This window comes from Hirundo rustica, chromosome 6, assembly GCF_015227805.2.
Source record: "Hirundo rustica isolate bHirRus1 chromosome 6, bHirRus1.pri.v3, whole genome shotgun sequence".
Taxonomy (NCBI): Eukaryota; Metazoa; Chordata; class Aves; order Passeriformes; family Hirundinidae; genus Hirundo; species Hirundo rustica.
This window is the reverse complement of record NC_053455.1, coordinates 35,663,529-35,681,117: the sequence shown is the minus strand read 5'-3', so window position 1 is coordinate 35,681,117 and position 17,589 is coordinate 35,663,529. Positions and strand designations below refer to the sequence as shown.

Below are 17,589 nucleotides of genomic sequence, written 5' to 3'. Positions count from 1 at the left end.
GTCTTTTAAAAAATATTTTAATAGACTCTCATTGTATCTTACACATATCTGGTGAAATGGTTCATAACCCCTTGGTAAATAGTTTTTGAAATTCACACAGGTATAGAAAGCAGAAGATCAAGTCTATATAAAAATGAAATAATGCAATTATTTTATGTAAATTTTAAAATTCCATGAAACTAATAGTTTATTAGATTCTATTGCATTTTTCCATAGGAGCTTAGTGAACATAGCATTTATGTTTGCGCTTATCATGACGCATAATGTTGTCCACCAGTGCAAAACAATGTAAACAATGAACAAAACAAACATTAACTAAATCTTCATTTTTAATGTCTGATCCTTACCGACATGTCAGTGGTGAGTCTAATTTATTTCACGGAGGCAGGGGCAAGACCTAAGTAGCTAGTAATGTGCCCTTCAGCTTCATGTTCACTCTGTTCTGTTCAGTTAACACACTTTCCCATTGCTGTGACAATTTTAAAGCATTTATTCTGTAAATGAATAGTCAGCTTTCATGCAAACAGTCCATTAGCATTAATCATATGATTCTCACATACATTGACAAAAAAAAATGTTTGCTATATTTCTCTTATCCATGACAAATGAGTAGTTGGTAAGAAATGAAAAATAACAATTTAAAAGGAAGATTAAAATAACTGATCTCTTGACACTTTTTGTCTCTCATCTGAAATATGAAAAGCCATATTCCAAGTAAGGTGGATGATGCTTCTGTTGATCAAAATATAAGTCCTTGCCTACTTTATCACTGATCCTGTTACATAAATCAGCATTTACATTTCCTGATATTCTTCTCTTTGGACAAATCCGAAGAATCCCAACTTATTGGAGTACAAATGTGCAGCTACATTAAAAAAAAACCCAAAAATTAAATTAACTGTGTCATTTGCATTGACTAATATAAACAGATATTTTCTTAATATTACCTTAGAATTTTAAGGTATTAAAATCTTATCGCTTTCAAGACATGCACCTTCACTAGATTTTGACTGAAAACTGCTGTGTAGCCACTGGAAAAAACTCGCATTGGGGCTTCTGCCTAACAGGAAATTATGCTGAACCTGAACCAAAGCCCAAGGAAGTATTCGTTTTGGTTTTTTTCAACTTTAATTTGCATTGGATCAAGCACTTTGCACACAAACTCTCATTTCTTCAACTTTAAAGGAGTGCTTATGACTGTCAAAGATTATTTTTTCCTTTAAATATCTGTTCAAAATGAGATTTTGAAAACCATCCCAGGACTCTGCAAAATGAAAATCAGACTTGGATTTGTGTGTCAAATAATAATCTTCAGAAGCTTGTTATTTTGCAGATGGAGATTTTAGCTGCCATGTTGTCCTTCTAAAAATAACATGCAGTTTTCCAGTGAGCATGCAGTCAACTAGCAATATCAGTGTGCATTTATATCACAAAGAATTTGAGAAATCCATCTTTAGAGGCTTCTATAATCAAATCAGGAAAACTCTTAAATTTATACATAAGGAAAAATATTTTTAAAATCTTTAAAAATGTGACACATCTCAAAGTCCTTTAATGCTTCACAGTGGAAGAAAAAAGACAGTAGATGAATGTGATAATGGATAGACTATCTAAGAATTAATCAACAATTTTTAAAGTGACAATGCTGGCAAACGACAAGAATGGAATGTTAAGGTATTTGTTGTAAGCCAAGAGGAAAATATATATATGCATCATCTCCAAGCCAATATATAATAAAATCCATTTTCAGGCTTGGCATAAAATACAATCAAAAGGCCATTTGTGACTCTGAGCCCATGTCTCTTTCTTATGTTATAAAGTACCCCCAAATTTTCCAGCACCATTTTGGCCCTTTTCTTTAAAGGGCAGATACTATTTAGTTAGAAATGCACTTGTATGTTTTTTAGTCCTGATCCAACTCCTACTGTTGCCAGAGAAATAATTTCTGTTGAATTCAGAAAGATTTTTTTAAAATAAAAAAAAAAAAAAAATCATTAAGTAAAACTTTGTATTCTATTCTGTATTAAGAAAATTGTTGTTAGCAGAGATTAATTTGAGACTGCCCCAGTGGCTTACCAGTAAGTTGATGGGACATGAGCAACATATTTCTTAGACCAGCTGTAAGGCAGAAGAGCTGAGGTTACTGTTTGGATTCCCTGATGAAAAGCTGCAATTGCTTCATTTATGGGTAAATGTATCCTGGCTATCCCTAGAGTGACCTTGGCAGCCAACTGTGTTGCCCTTAGTGTCAGCAGAAGGAAGGCTGTTGGTGTCAGTGGGCTTTGGATCAGGCTTTAAAGACAGAGGAAGCTTGCTTAAGGAGGAAAACAGATGTAAAAAACAGTCCTGCTTTCCCAGGTTTTGTCACTTAGAGTTTAGAATACCAACAAGACATTTTAAACCCTGAAGAATAATTGTAGTACGTCAATTATTTTAACCCTGTAATTTGTTTTTTGTTTTGTTTTTTTTTTACAATTGCATACAAGAATAAAGAAGAACATATCTCTCTGGCTTACAAAAAAAAAAAAAAAAAAAAAGGCAAGTACTTTATTTATCAATAGATAGTTTAACTGCTTTTTACATTATTGCAATGACTAAACAAATAGCATAGAATACACAAAAGAGAGTATAAAATCATTTCACTCCAGCTGGTATCCCAAGACAACCTTTTGACTAAGTACAGAGTTAGATGTTTCAAGTATGGCACTTATATAAATAAGAGCAGAGAAAAGATGATATATTCACAGTAAAATGCAATGAACTCTCTTCCTTTGGTATGTGTGTCATCATAGGTGATTGTAGGTAAATGCATAAATCAGCTGGCATGGACCAACTCCATCTTATTCATGCACATATTAGGGAATCAATCAAAATGTACTGATATATTCTGCAGACCACAACTAACGCAAGATGATTAAGGTCTCTGGTGAGTGTGTGTGTGTGTGTGTGTGTGTGTGTGGACAGGCAAAGAAAAAAATGGCAAAATTATATTCAGCATTTATTTTTAGCATGACTAGTTGATGCACAAACCATGATAGAAAATAGCTAGTAATACACACCAGGAATAAAGTCTGTGATTTAGACAAACAAAATAAGACATCTGTGAGATACGTGAACACAGATATCCTGACTGAGCTGTGGTTAGGTTCCTCACAGTGTGCTTACCCTCCTTTAAAACATGCTTATGCCTGCACATTGCAACAGTGTCCCCCACCCACCCCGTATAGAGCATCCTTGCAGAGTTTTTGATATGAACATTCTACACATTTACAACAATTAGTCAGACAGTTCAAACTGTAAACATCCTAATGACAACCAAAAAGCTGCTTCACTGACAGATAAAACCCCATCATTAGAAAGAAAAGTAGGAATAATAGTAGCTGTGCTGTAAGGCTAGGTCAAGCATGGTTTTATAGCTGTTTTTTCAGTCTTTTATATAGCGCTGCATTTTGCAGCTGGTTCAGTAACAGTAGATCCAATACCTTAATGGCTTTCTTGGTGGTTTGATAAAATGCTTGCCTAAGCAATGTACCTTTCTCTAATGGTATCTGGGTCTGTTCCACCTGGCACAGTGTTTCAGTTCTGTCACAGCCTCACACATAAGCTGAGTCACTTGACTGAGTCCTGCCGAAGTTAGGCATGCTCATTCTTGGCAGGTCCTTATTTCTGATTTCATATATGGATTTCCTTTTTGCCTGTACTCCTCTCACTGCCATTTTGATCTTTCTCCAGCCCAAGTGGTTCAGTTCTGCCAAATTAAGCACCACACAAATCCCACTGACAGCAAACATGAATACCAAGAATACAGTCTTCTCAGTGGGTCTAGAGACATAGCACTCTACTTCTTTAATGCAAGGGTATCTGTCACATTCGTACATGGAAGGGACATTGAATCCGTACAGAAAATACTGTCCCACTAGGAATCCAATCTCTAGGGCATTTCGAAAGACCACTTGGATGATATAAAATCGAGAAATGCCTTCTTGCCTCCTCATCTTTGACTTTGTAGTTCTGATAGCAGGATTGGGGATTTCCTTCACTTCTAAGCAGTCTGGTTCTGCCTCTTTGGTGGAGTTCTCAGTGTTTTGCAGCACCCCATTGACAATCGTGTTCTTGATTTTCTTACTGTCCTCACGCTTCATTGAATCCTGGTCCCTTTCCAAGGTAAGGAAGACAGTGGAGTACCTCCGTTCCCTTTGTTTAGCAGACTGGTGAACGGAGTATGTTATGAAGCACAGGCTGGGAGTGCACACCATGATGATCTGGAACACCCAGTACCTTATGTGAGAAATGGGGAAAGCCTGGTCATAACAAGCCTGGTTGCAGCCTGGCTGCAGCGTGTTACAGACAAACATCGTTTGCTCGTCATCGTACACCGTCTCCCCTACAATGGCCACAATGAGAATTCTGAAGATCACCACCACGGTCAGCAGGATCCTGCAACAGAGAAGCCCGTCAGTGCGCGCCGCCGCCGCGCGGCCGGGAGCTGTCCAGTGCTGACCGGGCCCCGGCCCAGGCCCCGGCCCAGGCCCCGGCGTCTCGAACCGGCCCCGGCACCAGGAACGGGGCCCCGCTCCGGCGCGGGGGGCTCGCAGGCTGCGCGGCATAGCCTCGGCGCGGCCGTGCGCCACAGACCGCGGGCGGCGGTCAGCGCTGCCCCCCGCGCGGCCCCTTCGGCGGAAAGGCGATCGCACGGGCCCTGGGGCCCCCGGGAGCACGCCCGGGAAAGGCGCGGGGCTGCGCCTGCAGCCGGGACCCCGATGGCGGTGGGGTCTCCCCGACGACCGCCCGCTGCCCCGTGGCTCCTCGGGGACAAGGACGACGGCGTTTGCGGTGTCCCCGCGCCTCCGCGCCCCGTGCCGCAAACCAGCCTCCCCAACACACACCAACACACACGCACATACACACGTACACACACACACACGCACAGGCTCCAGGCACACCCCGAAAGAGCCCGGCCGAAGGGCACCGGGCAGCCGGGACCCACCGTGCACCGCCGAACCCCCGGCCCGCCCGCTCGGATGGGAGGGGATCCCCGCCGCGCTCCCCGTAGCTCTCCCGCGACCCTTACCTCCCTATCATAGTAGAATGCTGCTGCACGGCAGCTTCCAGTAGCCTCTCTAGAATAGTCCATTCCCCCATCGCTGTTCATCCGGAGACAAAGACTTTGGCAAGCGTAGGGGATCTCTTCACTTCTGCCTTTTTTTCACCACTCCTATTTTTTTTTTTTTTTTTTTTTTTTTTTTTTTTTTTTTTTCAGGGGGAGGGAAAACAAGCCGAAGCGCGGCCCGTCTCTACCGCCCGCAGTCCGGTGGCGGGAGAGCGGCTGCAGGCGCAGCCCTGCCGAGGGTTCCGGTTCGGCTGGGCTGGGCTGGGCTGGGCTCTGCGGGGCTCGGCGCCGCTCGGCAGCCGCCACCGGCCCGGCCCGCTCGGCTCGTGGCGCGGCGCGGCGCGGCGGGCGGACCGGCGGCGTGGAGGGAGGAAGGTTGGCTTTAATGTCTTGCTGCCTCTAATCTGCCTTTAAGTAGTCTCCGCTTGCGTCACTGACAGGTCGGTGGAGAGCGGCCAAAAGCAGCGCTCGGATTTTCTAATTTTTATTATTCCGGTGAATACAAACAAGTAAATGCGATAAAAATAAATAAAATAAATAAACTGAGGAGGAGGAGGGAGAGCGGAGGAAGAGCTGCCCAGGCGGGCACGCCGTTCATTGTGCAACCGAGTGCCTCCTTGCCGGAGCGCCCCGGCCGGGCGCCCGCTGCCCGTCCGCCCCCGCCCGCCGGCGCAGCCCGCGCCCCGCCCGGGAGCGCAGCCCCGCCGGCACCGCGCACTGCCGCTGCCGCCCGTCCGAAACCCTGCTCCAGGCAGGGACAGAGGGAGGGGGACACCGCTGCCCCTCCAGCCACGGGCCCCGAGCCGGGGGTCCCCAGGGGTCGCTGGGCTTTGCCTCACTCCTAGAGGTCAAAACAGCGGCGTCATACAGCAGTGACCTTACGCGTCAGAACTGCTAAGCCCTGGAAGATACCTGACTTACAATTGCATCTTTATTCTCCTCTGATTACAGTTATAAGAATCACTGCAGAGAAACGAAACTCACATATAACCATTTCCCAGAAAATACTGAGACTAAGATTATACTTATGCTAGAAAAGACACCAAACCTTCATGCAAAGCATCTCTAAACAGTATAAGAAAAAAGTACCTTGAATTCAAGACCCTGCATTAAAATCAGTCTGCATATTTTATTCTCACAAGCAACTGTGTTTAAAATAGTTTCCTTCCATACCCTTACAGACTGAACCTGAGACATCACCAAACACTTCCACACAACACATTGGTACCAACTGGAATTGACTTCTCCAGTGAAGCAGTGTAAAATATATTCTCCTATTCTGTATATTTACAAAATAATCAAGCAAACCTTCACACCTGCTCATTAAAGAACAACATAAGAAAATTTTTTATCATACTTATTGTAATATTTCTACCATTGAACTCAGTAAAATCAAAATCTTTCTAAAGCAGAACCGCACAGATTGTAATAAACAGTGAACAGTGTAGTGTTTTGGGGTTTTTTGTTTGTTTGTTTTTGTTTGTTTTTTGTTTGTTTGGTTGGTTGGTTTTTGCTTTGCGGCTTGTGAACTGATTCCATGTTATATTAAAGATGTTAAGCGTTTTCTGAATAAATGGGACCATGCTTCATCTGTTCAAGAAGGCATCTGTATGCTTCAGATACCCCAAGGTTTGTTGTCTTTTCATTTGGACTATGCAGATGGTCTCTGCTTCACGTGGTACTGGGTCAGTTGACTGATTGAATTAGGAAAGTATCAAAAAAGAGAGGATCAGTGAATACACAGAAATTCTGCACAGAAATTGAGAGATTTTTATTCTCTCCCAGTCAAGAGTATTTGGCTTTTTGTATATAGTTTCTAAAAATTGTTGCTGCAACAACACTAAAGCTAAAAAGAAGAATTTGGAGCTTGGTTTGGTTTGGTTTAGGATGACTGTGGTATCTATCCAGCTACCCTGACAAGTGAATGTCTCATATAGACTAAAATTATCTATTTGCAGGTGGATCTGAAAAAGAGAGAAATCAGAGCATAAGAGAAGCAGTAGGAAGAGAGAGGGCAGGGAATATGCTAAGAAGCTGATGATGAGCCTATTTAGCACACCAAACAGAGGGAAAACCCATGACTGAAGTTACTGAAGAAAGGAGAGAAGATTTTGGTTCATAGAAAAATACCAGAATTTCTACCAAGGAATGCTACTTCCTGGTACTGGGATAGAAAAGCACTACCTGGTTCATTTATCTGAGATTTTAGGACCCTTAAATGAAAAGGAATTACATTCTGATCATATCAAACAGTGGTCTATTAATTAACAGTTAGTCAGTGTTTGCTGTGCTCCTGACAGCCCAGTCATGAAGACAAAGAGGTGAAATATGATAAATGAATTTTGCAAATATATAAACTTTGTTATTAAATTGTTTTTGATATGGTTTAAAGTTAAATTCTTTCTTCTTTTACAGGACTTGCATTTTAATCTGGAATACCTGACATCTTTTTTAGTAGTAACCTCATACATCACCCTGTAACCACATCCGCATGCAGGATACTTGGCCTTTCTCTTGAGAAAGTTTACAGAACTTCAGACCTTTGTGAGTTCGGGAAAAAAAAAAAAATCAGTGAGTCTCTTTCACAAGGCCAACACTCATTTTAAGTGACTAAAAAGTTCAAAGGAAGTTACTATATCTCAAATTTACAAGTATGACTTCTGAGGTTATTAATTTCTGTCCTTTATCTGAGGCTTGACTTGCTGTCAAAATAGAAGTAAGAAGAATCAATGTGATGTTCTCTGAATGTTTTTCACAACAGCGAAAAATGTATGAAGAACACAATTAGCTGCATGTCCATTATCCTTTATGTGAGTAACAGCAACATGTGGACTTATGTGACAAATTGTCTAAATCAAAAAGTGCTCAGACTATGTATAGTCATGTCTGTAAGTTGTAGACGTTAGCTTCTAAAGGTTCATCTTAATTTTTACACCATTCCCCTGAATACTTCAGCCAATAGTAAAGCCAGGATTTGCAGAGCAGCAGGCTGCCAAAGACGCTGTGGGGGTATATTGCACAGTGTACATATTCAGATTAGAAACTCATGCCTAAAATTCATTCAAAAGTTTTCAGGATTAACAAAACTTTATATTTCCTGGCTTGCAAAGAACTGTTTCCTAATGAAGCAGCAATAACAGTTTTTGACAGGGCTAAGCTTGTCTTGTTCAATATTTTTATCAGTTACATAGAAGGGAAACAAAATCAGCTTGCTATGCCACACAAAGGCTTTTGGGTGGTAGGGTGTATTTTTGTTCCTCTTGTTTTGCATTCAAAGAGAATAAGTATTTCTGTTCCATACAAATTCAGTATAAACTCATTCCCAACAGGATCTCAAACAAGCTTTGCAAAAAGAAAATTCAGTCTGCATGAGTTCAAAGATGCCAGTACTGTGATATTAATTTCTGATGAAATAATATAGACTAAGTTGATCTTGGATTAAGTCTGAAGAACGAGACTATATGTGTCCTCAGTTTGAAGCCAAACTGAGGTTAATCTGTCTCTAAGAAGCTGTAGGCCAGATTCTCTCTAAGAAATCCAGCCCTTTTGCCCTGATCTGGTTTTGTAAAGGGTCTGGAGAGCAATCAAATCTTGCAGGATGCACATTCCTCAAGGATGGAGCAGAACAGACTGAGCAGAACTGACACATTTGGCTTGTCTTTCAGACCCCCTGCAACCTGGATGTGGATGACATGACGGGGTCAGGATGAGGTAGCCACATGGCCAGTGCTGTCATAGAGTGTGCTAAACAGCATTATTCCCCTGCTTCATTGTTTTCTCTGCTGAGGTTACTGATGTAAAAACACAATACAGATCTTACATGAGCCTTCCACGCTTACTGCCTCCTTTTAAAGTTATACATTCATTCTAAATTTATTCCAAATATTTTATCTTAAAATTAATCGAATCAATTATTAGTACTATGCCAACAATCTTCCTCAATGCAAATTTTTGCAAATCTTTGCAGCGGAACAATCATCATAGCACATGAATATGTGTCATGTTTATATTCTAAAATTTCATGGCAAATGACTGTCTTTCATTGTTATATTGGAAACCACTATTTCCACCATTTGTAGCAATCTGGAAGCAAAGAAAGAGCTTTAAATTAAATAAATATTGGCTATTAATAAAGAAAATAATGGAATTTTCTTTCAGTAGTTTTTGTGAAAAAATATAGCTGTTGCCTTATAGATAATGTGACTGCATTTTCTAACTAGTGTTACAAAAGAGAGATTTTTCAGCATTACTTTCATAAAGTATTAGAACATTCTTTGGAAGACTGGTATGATAAATGTTTCATTTCTGATACTATTAGGTGTAGTCCATGAAATCTAAGTCATTAGCTACTAAACGGAAAATGCCTTTTTAAGACCTCTCATAGCCATCTGCTATGCTCTGGTTTCATTTGGTGCCATGTGTGTATTAATGAAATGATTACATCAGATTAAATCTTTTATTCATAAAATCATCTAGGTCATCTGCTTCTACCTACACTTTCTCTCTCATTAAAATGAGCATTTGTGTGTACGTTTCCTTCCCCACTATATGAATACAGTTATCTGTTGTATGTAGATCTTAATAAGAAATCCCTCTCTGTGTTTTTTCTCAAATGAAATTCCCTCAAAAGATAACTCTAGTATATCACAGCAGAGAAAGTGTATTTTTTCCGCAGTTTTAAAAGTAATGACTTCCCAAAAAGTAAAAGATTTGGATGTGCTAATGACTTCAGTCCTTCACAAGAGAAAGCAACGTTGCAAGTATACTCATTTTGCTGCCAAGAAATGGGTAGCACGCTCTTCCCATCCAGTCAACAGTGTTTGTGTCAAAGCTGTCAGTCACAGAGTGGGCCCTTGTGCTCCTTGTTGTGAGCATGGAAGAGAGCCTGCATTTATACCCTTCATGCTTGATAGTAGCAGTGTCAAGTGCACAGAATTCAGGGTTTCCTCTAAATACTCAGTTAATCTAATAATCAAATTAAGACTCTATTATGCATCAGAGGTCCATATCTACAAATGAAGATTGCTATAAATGGAAAGCTATTCAGGAAAACAATGAATGTAATCAGTGAAGAAGGAATAAATCTATGAATAGTCATGAACTTTGAATGTGAGGGTTCCAAAGTCATGTTGAAATTCCGTAATTATTCTTGCAAGGGGGTGAGGGATTACCATAAGAAATATTCATAAGGCGGGCAGGTACTAAATGAATATTCCACAATCTTTTGAACTAAGGGAATTTAAAATATCAAAATATACCTGCTTTAACTGGAAAACAGATTTTAAGTATCAGACTTTCCTAGTTACAGAATATTTTATTTCCTGACATAAAAAAATCACCCAAATTTTATGGGGCTCTTGTAAGCTGTCCACAGGGACCTTTCTATGCACAAATTAACACCTCAAATCAATTTCCTAGGAAATAATTTGAACCTATGTACTGAATTACTGTTGCATTGACTTCTGGCATATTTACAGCTCCTAATGCCAGTAGCATTTGCATTGCACTCCTTGCAAACACATATTAATGTGCAGATAAGATGCAGCCAGGGGAAGGAAAATATCATTGAAACAAATACTTATGACTTGACAGGCTCTGAAAAGAAATACAAAAGAAGTACAATATTCTAGTTGACCAGATCTTCTGCTGCCATTCTGTTCAGTTTCCTGTCTGATTCTCACCAATCTCAAAAAAGCATTAATGTTGTGCTAAAGCATCCAAATGTGCATTATTGTAATTTCATGGATTATGATGGCTTAAGTGTAAATTTATGAACCAACCTTATGTAGGTTTCCATTTCAGTTTTATTTAAGTTTTCATATACACTAATGAAAGAACTTTTTTAAAATACCTTGGACAGAAAAGAGTATGAAGGATTCCTCTATAAACAGATTTAGTACACATTTTAAGGATGCAAAAAATATTAACATATTAATATAATAATTCATTGTGGGAGTGAAGATTTTTCACCTTTGAACAAATGATTTTATTGCTAGAGTCTATTCTTTCAAAGATATGTATTACAAAATAAATATAGCTCAGTATAACTGATTAGGGCATTGTGGTAAAATACCAGCCAATAATACCACCAGATGACAGAACCAATGCAGAATATTTTTAGAGTCAGTTTGGCAAACCTTATTTTTCTTTTTTCCATTAAAACACTTACAAATTTTCAACAGAAGAAACATAATTAAATTTAACTGTAAAAATACCTTTAAAAAACATAATATCTCCATCTTGTGTTAATAAATTTTCATTGTACTAATAGCAATTCCCACTGGTTTAGATGAGCCAGAATTTAAAAACCTCAAAGATATTTATACCAGAACATCTTAAAAATTCCTATGGCAGAATATGAAATATGGGAAAGTTATTGAATGCTTCAGAATACCCAGAACAACAGAAAAATAAGATTGAGTAATAAGAAAAAAATCCTCTATACTTGAACTCCTGGCAGCATTTTGGTGCTTTTCGCATTCCATACAAAAAAAGAAAATAAATTATGAGAAACCATGCTTCAGTATTTCAGCATGAATGCATCACATCAAGCACCTTTTTCAGACCTACTGGTTATCTCTGCCCTGTCTGCATTTGTCTTCAACCAAATGCTGAATCTCTGTACTCCCAGCTGCTTTCAGTTTGATGACGTGATTTACTGAAGTTATTTTCCTTTGTTTTGATTGTTACACCACCATATGTCTTCAATATTCCTGCTGCCCCTCACTCTTGTCCTCTCCCTCCCCATCTCACCAGTCACAAAAGGGAATTCACTTTACATTAAAGCTTCCCTTCCAAAGCCAGACTGAAAAAATCCCTTGAAATAATTAGGGCAGCCAAGTGATTGACTTGAAAGTAAACAGTGTCAGTGAATGGGAGTGAAAAAGCAAGAGCTCAGTAAGAAATGCGGAGGGTTTTTAATCCTTCTGTCATTCAAAGATTCTGCAGTTGTAATAAAAAATTGTGAAATATATTTGATATTAATTCTATTCCAGATATATAAGGTATAAACACACATTCATGGGTACACAGATTTATGTATTTATGCATGTGTGTCCTGGTTGGGGACTCCTATATGGTGAGACAGAAGCTATTGAGGGGCAAGGTGCATCGAGTCAGGTTGCAGGGCTGAAAGCCAGCCAGCTGGACTTGGACATCATCGAGCAAGAGAAATGGCCAGTGGTCCACCTCTACACTGTAGCATGGATGGTAGCAAATGTTCTGTGGGGTGTCTGGGCAGATGGAAAATGACCAGTTGGCAGCACAGAGGGAAAGATTCTGGGCTATTGAATTGTGCAAGACATCACCACCGAGGTAGAGAAGTTGGCTGCGAAAGTACATCATGAGATGCACATGTGCCCAAGAGCTGGGCTACAGAAGAGCACCACAATGGACAAGTGGACTAGGCTCCAAGATTAATGTCTCAGGTGGATCTAGACAGACAATATAAGGCTGAATTATTTCTGGCTTGGTGGGCCCATAACACCTCAGGTCGTTAGGGAAGCAATGCAACATCCTGATGAGTTCAAGACTGAGGGGTGGACTTAGCCATGGACAGTATCTTCCAGGGTGGGGGATAATGATAAAAACATAAGTATGGGGAGGCCTGGCAGATTGACTACATCACCCTTCCCCAAACCCACCAAGGCAAGCGCTATGTGCTGACCATGGTGGAAGCCACCGCTGGATGGTTGGAGACCTACCCTGTGCCCCATGCTACTGCCCGGAACACCATCCTGGGCCTTGAAAAGCAAATCCTGTGGAGACATGGTACCCCTGAGAGGATTGAGCCTGACAACGGGACTCATTTTCAAAATAACCTCATAGACACCTGGGCCAGAGAGTATTGATTGGGTGTGTCATATTCTCTATGAGGCACCAGCCTCTGGGAAAATTGAATGGTACAACAGTGTTTAAAACCACACTGAATGTAGTGGGTTGTGGGACTTTCAAACATTGAGATTTACATTTCAGTGAAGATTAGTTAACACCTGTTTAGTTAACTCTGATTAGTTAACACTACAGGCTCCACCTCTCCAGTCAGCCCTGGTCAGTCAGAACCTACTTACCACAGAAGGGGATAAAGTCCCCCCATACTGAATGTGAGGAATGTGTCAGGGAAGACAGTCTGGATTAAGCAAAGGCAAACCCATCCATAGGAATTCTCTGGGAATCCTCTTCTATGAGATCACTGGAGTTAAATTGGTTCTGTAGGGAAAATATACATAAATTCCACAAGATGTTAGACTGTCACAAGTAAGATCCTCGGTAAAAGCTATTGAATTTTGGCTTTCAGTGACATTAGTAAATATGGACCATTAATATAGAGTCATGGATTTGAGAAAAGAATCCATCATATTTTGTGTATTTCATTACATACTTTTTTATTATTTTCAAATTAATGTAAGTTCATAAATATTCAGCAGTATGTTTTTTAGTCTAGAATCTTTAATGTGGTATATAGAGCTATGCACTTTTACTGGAAATTACCAATTTATAGACCCAGAATGCCTTCCCAGACCCATCCCAATCATTCACATCTGAAATTTCGCAGGTGGTGATTTAAACTGGCATTTTTGTGAGTTCCACAACTGTTACTAACAAACAGCATCTGCTCAGTGCTGTGCAACATGTTTTGTTTTCATAACACCATTTGTTAATCTTTCCTAAAGAAAAAGATTTCCAGGATGAGTATTTAATTAAATTTTTGTAATGTTTCCATTTCAAAATGGAGCAAAATCAAATTCAGAATATCAATTTATTTTATCCCACAGGAAATGGAATTCTTACCTATAGATTTTGCAGAAATTTTCATTTCTGAAATATTCAATTCATAACTATATTTTTCAGAATCTATTAGAGATGGTGTACTTTCAAATATAATGCAGAAATCTGACACAACAAGAGAAAAATGTAAATTCAATCATTCATAAAACATTGTAGGACAACTGCAAAAGTGTGTGATTTATTCTGTGTTTTTAAGAAACAGACAAATCAGCATTATGTGTAATGTTGATATAGACTGGAAGTTACAGTTTATTTTTCTAGATGACAGTGAAACCCACATAATTTCTTGCATAGGTTAGAGCTGCTCAAGGGCAGCACTGATTTATGTACATCCTATGCAAATCTGTCCTCGTTTGAATCAAGTATTTACTTGGCATTTTAGATTTAGAAATTATGCTCTGCAGTGTTTGCAACATCTTTCACACTTTCCTTCAAGAATGTGAGGATTGTTTTCCCCCTGATAAACTTAACCAAGCGATCATTGATTTACAAACAAAAAAAAGCAAAAGAAAATTTGTCACGGTACCTTGCTCCATGATTACATTTATCTAAACCTGTGTCTGTTTTATGAGTGGGAAACAGCATGGAGACACGTATCTTCAATTACTCTATCCGTACCTTTTCAACAGGAGCTGGCCCCTGGGGTGGGCAGGCTGGCTCACCCTGCCAGCCCGCCAAGCACCTCTTTGAGGCATCCCTGGATACGTTTCGCTCTTGTGCTCGCCCAGCTCTACACCTCACTGACAATCAGGAGAAGCTGAAAGGCTACATTACACACTCTACATTTCACACCTCTTGTGAGCCTAAACACCTAAACAAGAGCCTGAACCACAGAGTCTCTAAAATATTTGCCAATTGAACTTCAAAGGATGCAATGGATTGTGAATGTCATATATTTATATTTACATGCAAATGGATTAATATTTTATACCGCAAACATTTTTAAGAGCTATTGACTTTTACTAGTTACTAAGATGTATTGTCAGTACTACATCAGGTTTTACCTATGTTTTTTTTATTTGTTTGTTTGGTTTTTCTTCAGGTTTTGAAGCATCTCTTATATCTGTATATGTCTGTATGGCTGTGCCTGACAGAACACAATAAAAGAAATAAAAGAACTATATTTTTTTCAATAAGTCTGTACAGAATATCTTCATTTCACACAAAAATTCCTCATGACAGAGTCACTCAGACTGTATTCAAGCCCATAAGGAGGTCATATCTCCTAACCTGGGACAATAACTCTCCCTTACCTTATTCAGATTTACATTCTGATTTTTTAGTAGGGGCAGGATGAAATACATTCTTCCTGGTGGAAACTTCTAAGAATGAATCTGTGAAGGACTTGTTGCATCCCAGAGACTTCTCTTTGCTTAAAAAGAAAGAAGGAGTTACAGTGCATCAAAAAGCCAGAAGGACTAGGGCTCCCAAGATTTTTATTTAATTAAGATTTTTCCACACTTCAAATAGATGAATATTACCCACAATTTTCAGGTGGGAGTTTCAGGATATCATGGTGAGATACAGCTCCCCAGTGTTTTTTCAAGACAGACACTCCCCTGATCTTAAGAAATAGAAATCAGTTGATTTCCAGCCTTGGTTCCACTGTATAAGAATATCCATCCTACAGTTTTAGTGGACAAAAATCAGGCAAGGTGATTCAAGTATTTTCTGATAAATACTTAAAGGCTTCATCTGTTTAAAAAGTATTTCAATCAGTAATATATCAAAAAACATGGATAAATTACTGATCTTCTTTGTTTCATTGCATTTTTTGATACATTTCATCATTTTAACTATTTCCTTGGCATGAAGGATCAGCCTTGGGACAGACAATGTATTACAAAGGGAAAAGGCCCACAGGAATGCTAGTACAATGGGGAAGAGAAAAAAATGACAGCCAGTACCATAGGATTTTAATAAATATTTGTGAAGCATATTTAGTTCAATTACACTAACTAGTTATCAAAGTCCAAAGTCATGCTACCTGAAATGTCAACGTAAACAGTACCTTGGGCTTGATGGCACAATGCACAACAAAAATAAATGTGTGACATCCAAATATGACTGCCACAGAAACAAACAAGGCATGAGAGAAAACATGAGCTCAAAGATAGATCAATTAATCCAAAGAACACCAGCTAGGCAGGCAGATGAGTCACACACATAGAGCTTCTGTTGAATGGAAAATGCAACTTAACTCCGCATGTTTCACTCTGAAAAACAACAAGTACAACAAGATAAACTAAATTGGGTGACAAGCCTCCTACCTGCACCATGATTGCAGAAACATTCTCAAACAGGAGCAGGGACTGAGTTTCCCCTTCTTACAATCAGTCCTTCTCAATAATGTGATTTTCTTCCATTTTTGAGATTGGGGTAGGAGCAGGAGGAAGTATAATATAAGCACATTGATTTTGGTATCATAAATAAGATGATATGCTTTCTTTTCACTGGGAGGGTTGGTCAGAGAAATATATCAAGTATATATAACAAAATAATTAAATTAAAAATATTTAATTGTTCTTTTCCCAGCAGCAGGGAAAAACCGTCTTTCCAGAACTAGGAAGTGACAACCCACTCGCTTCACTGGACATGATGACTGTCCTGCAGACCTACCACAGCTGCCTCTGAAACAAATCAAGCATGCTGCTACAATGGCTGTAATTAACTTGTTTAAATATTTTTAATTTTAATAAGTGAATGTGTAGATAAGAAAAACAAATCACAATGCACACAGGAAAGGCAAAGTTAAAGAAGTACGTAGCCCAAATTCTAAGTGGTCTTCTTACTTAAGGGTACACTAAAGTGTTTCTTATGTATGATATTTGTTATGAAGATCATTTTCTCAGAAGTCAGAAAGTCAAAATACTATATTCAGAGATATGCATCAGGTTGCACTAGAATCTATATTGAAGCACAGAGTTTGAAATATCCACACAAAGTGCCTTTTCACAAAGACAAAGGGTATATCCTCTTGATTCTTTTTTAGTTGCTATATTCAGTGGTTGATTAGAAGCATTCACTGGAGATTTACAGCATGGGAAGAAAAAAAAAAAAAAAGTTTTGGAACATAGCCATACCCTCAACAACTACTTCAGAAAGTCCCACTAGTAACATCAGCTTCAAAACAAGAGAAGTGTTTAGATTTATCTGACCTGATTTTTTTTTTTTTTTTAATGGACATAAGACTATTGTGCAGCCTTTTTTGTTACACATTTAAGTTATATCTGATGGTCTAGTCCTCCAAAGAAATACGCACTGAAGCAAAATATATTAGACTCTTAAACAGATTTTTCAAGATGTCAACTTACTTATGATTTGTGTAAATTTTAAATCATTATAGAAATGGCTGAAGTTGGGCACAGTACCCTCTTTCCCTAGCCTACTTCCCTCCACTGCTTTCACCAGCCAAATTGTGGGTTTGGAAAGAATTTGGAAGAGAATAGTAAATGAATGTGAGGAGTTCATGTCATGAACTAACGGGAGGAGCAACTTGTGACACACGTCATGTTGGTAGCCCAGGAATTTCATTATATACTCTTCAGTGCCATCTGCTGTAACCAGATGCATTCAAAAACTTAAGAGATAATCAAATAACCAGTCTCAATAGCTGCATGGCAGGGAAATTATCTAATTCTAGGCTTAGGTGTGTCCTACAAGGCTAGAATCCCGTTAAGAAATCAAGCGCA

General features: G+C 39.2%; 1 protein-coding gene across 1 annotated transcript; it reads right to left on the bottom strand.

Annotated features, from left to right (window-relative positions):
• Positions 1 to 202: 202 nt before the first annotated feature.
• Positions 203 to 5,211, bottom strand: GJD2 (gap junction protein delta 2). The gene is made up of 2 exons (XM_040067245.2): positions 5,072 to 5,211; positions 203 to 4,437 (listed from the first exon to the last, which is right to left on the bottom strand). The coding sequence occupies exons 1-2, from the start codon at positions 5,140 to 5,142 to the stop codon at positions 3,594 to 3,596; spliced, it is 915 nt and encodes a 304-aa protein (XP_039923179.1). The 5' UTR covers positions 5,143 to 5,211; the 3' UTR covers positions 203 to 3,593.
• Positions 5,212 to 17,589: the final 12,378 nt, after the last annotated feature.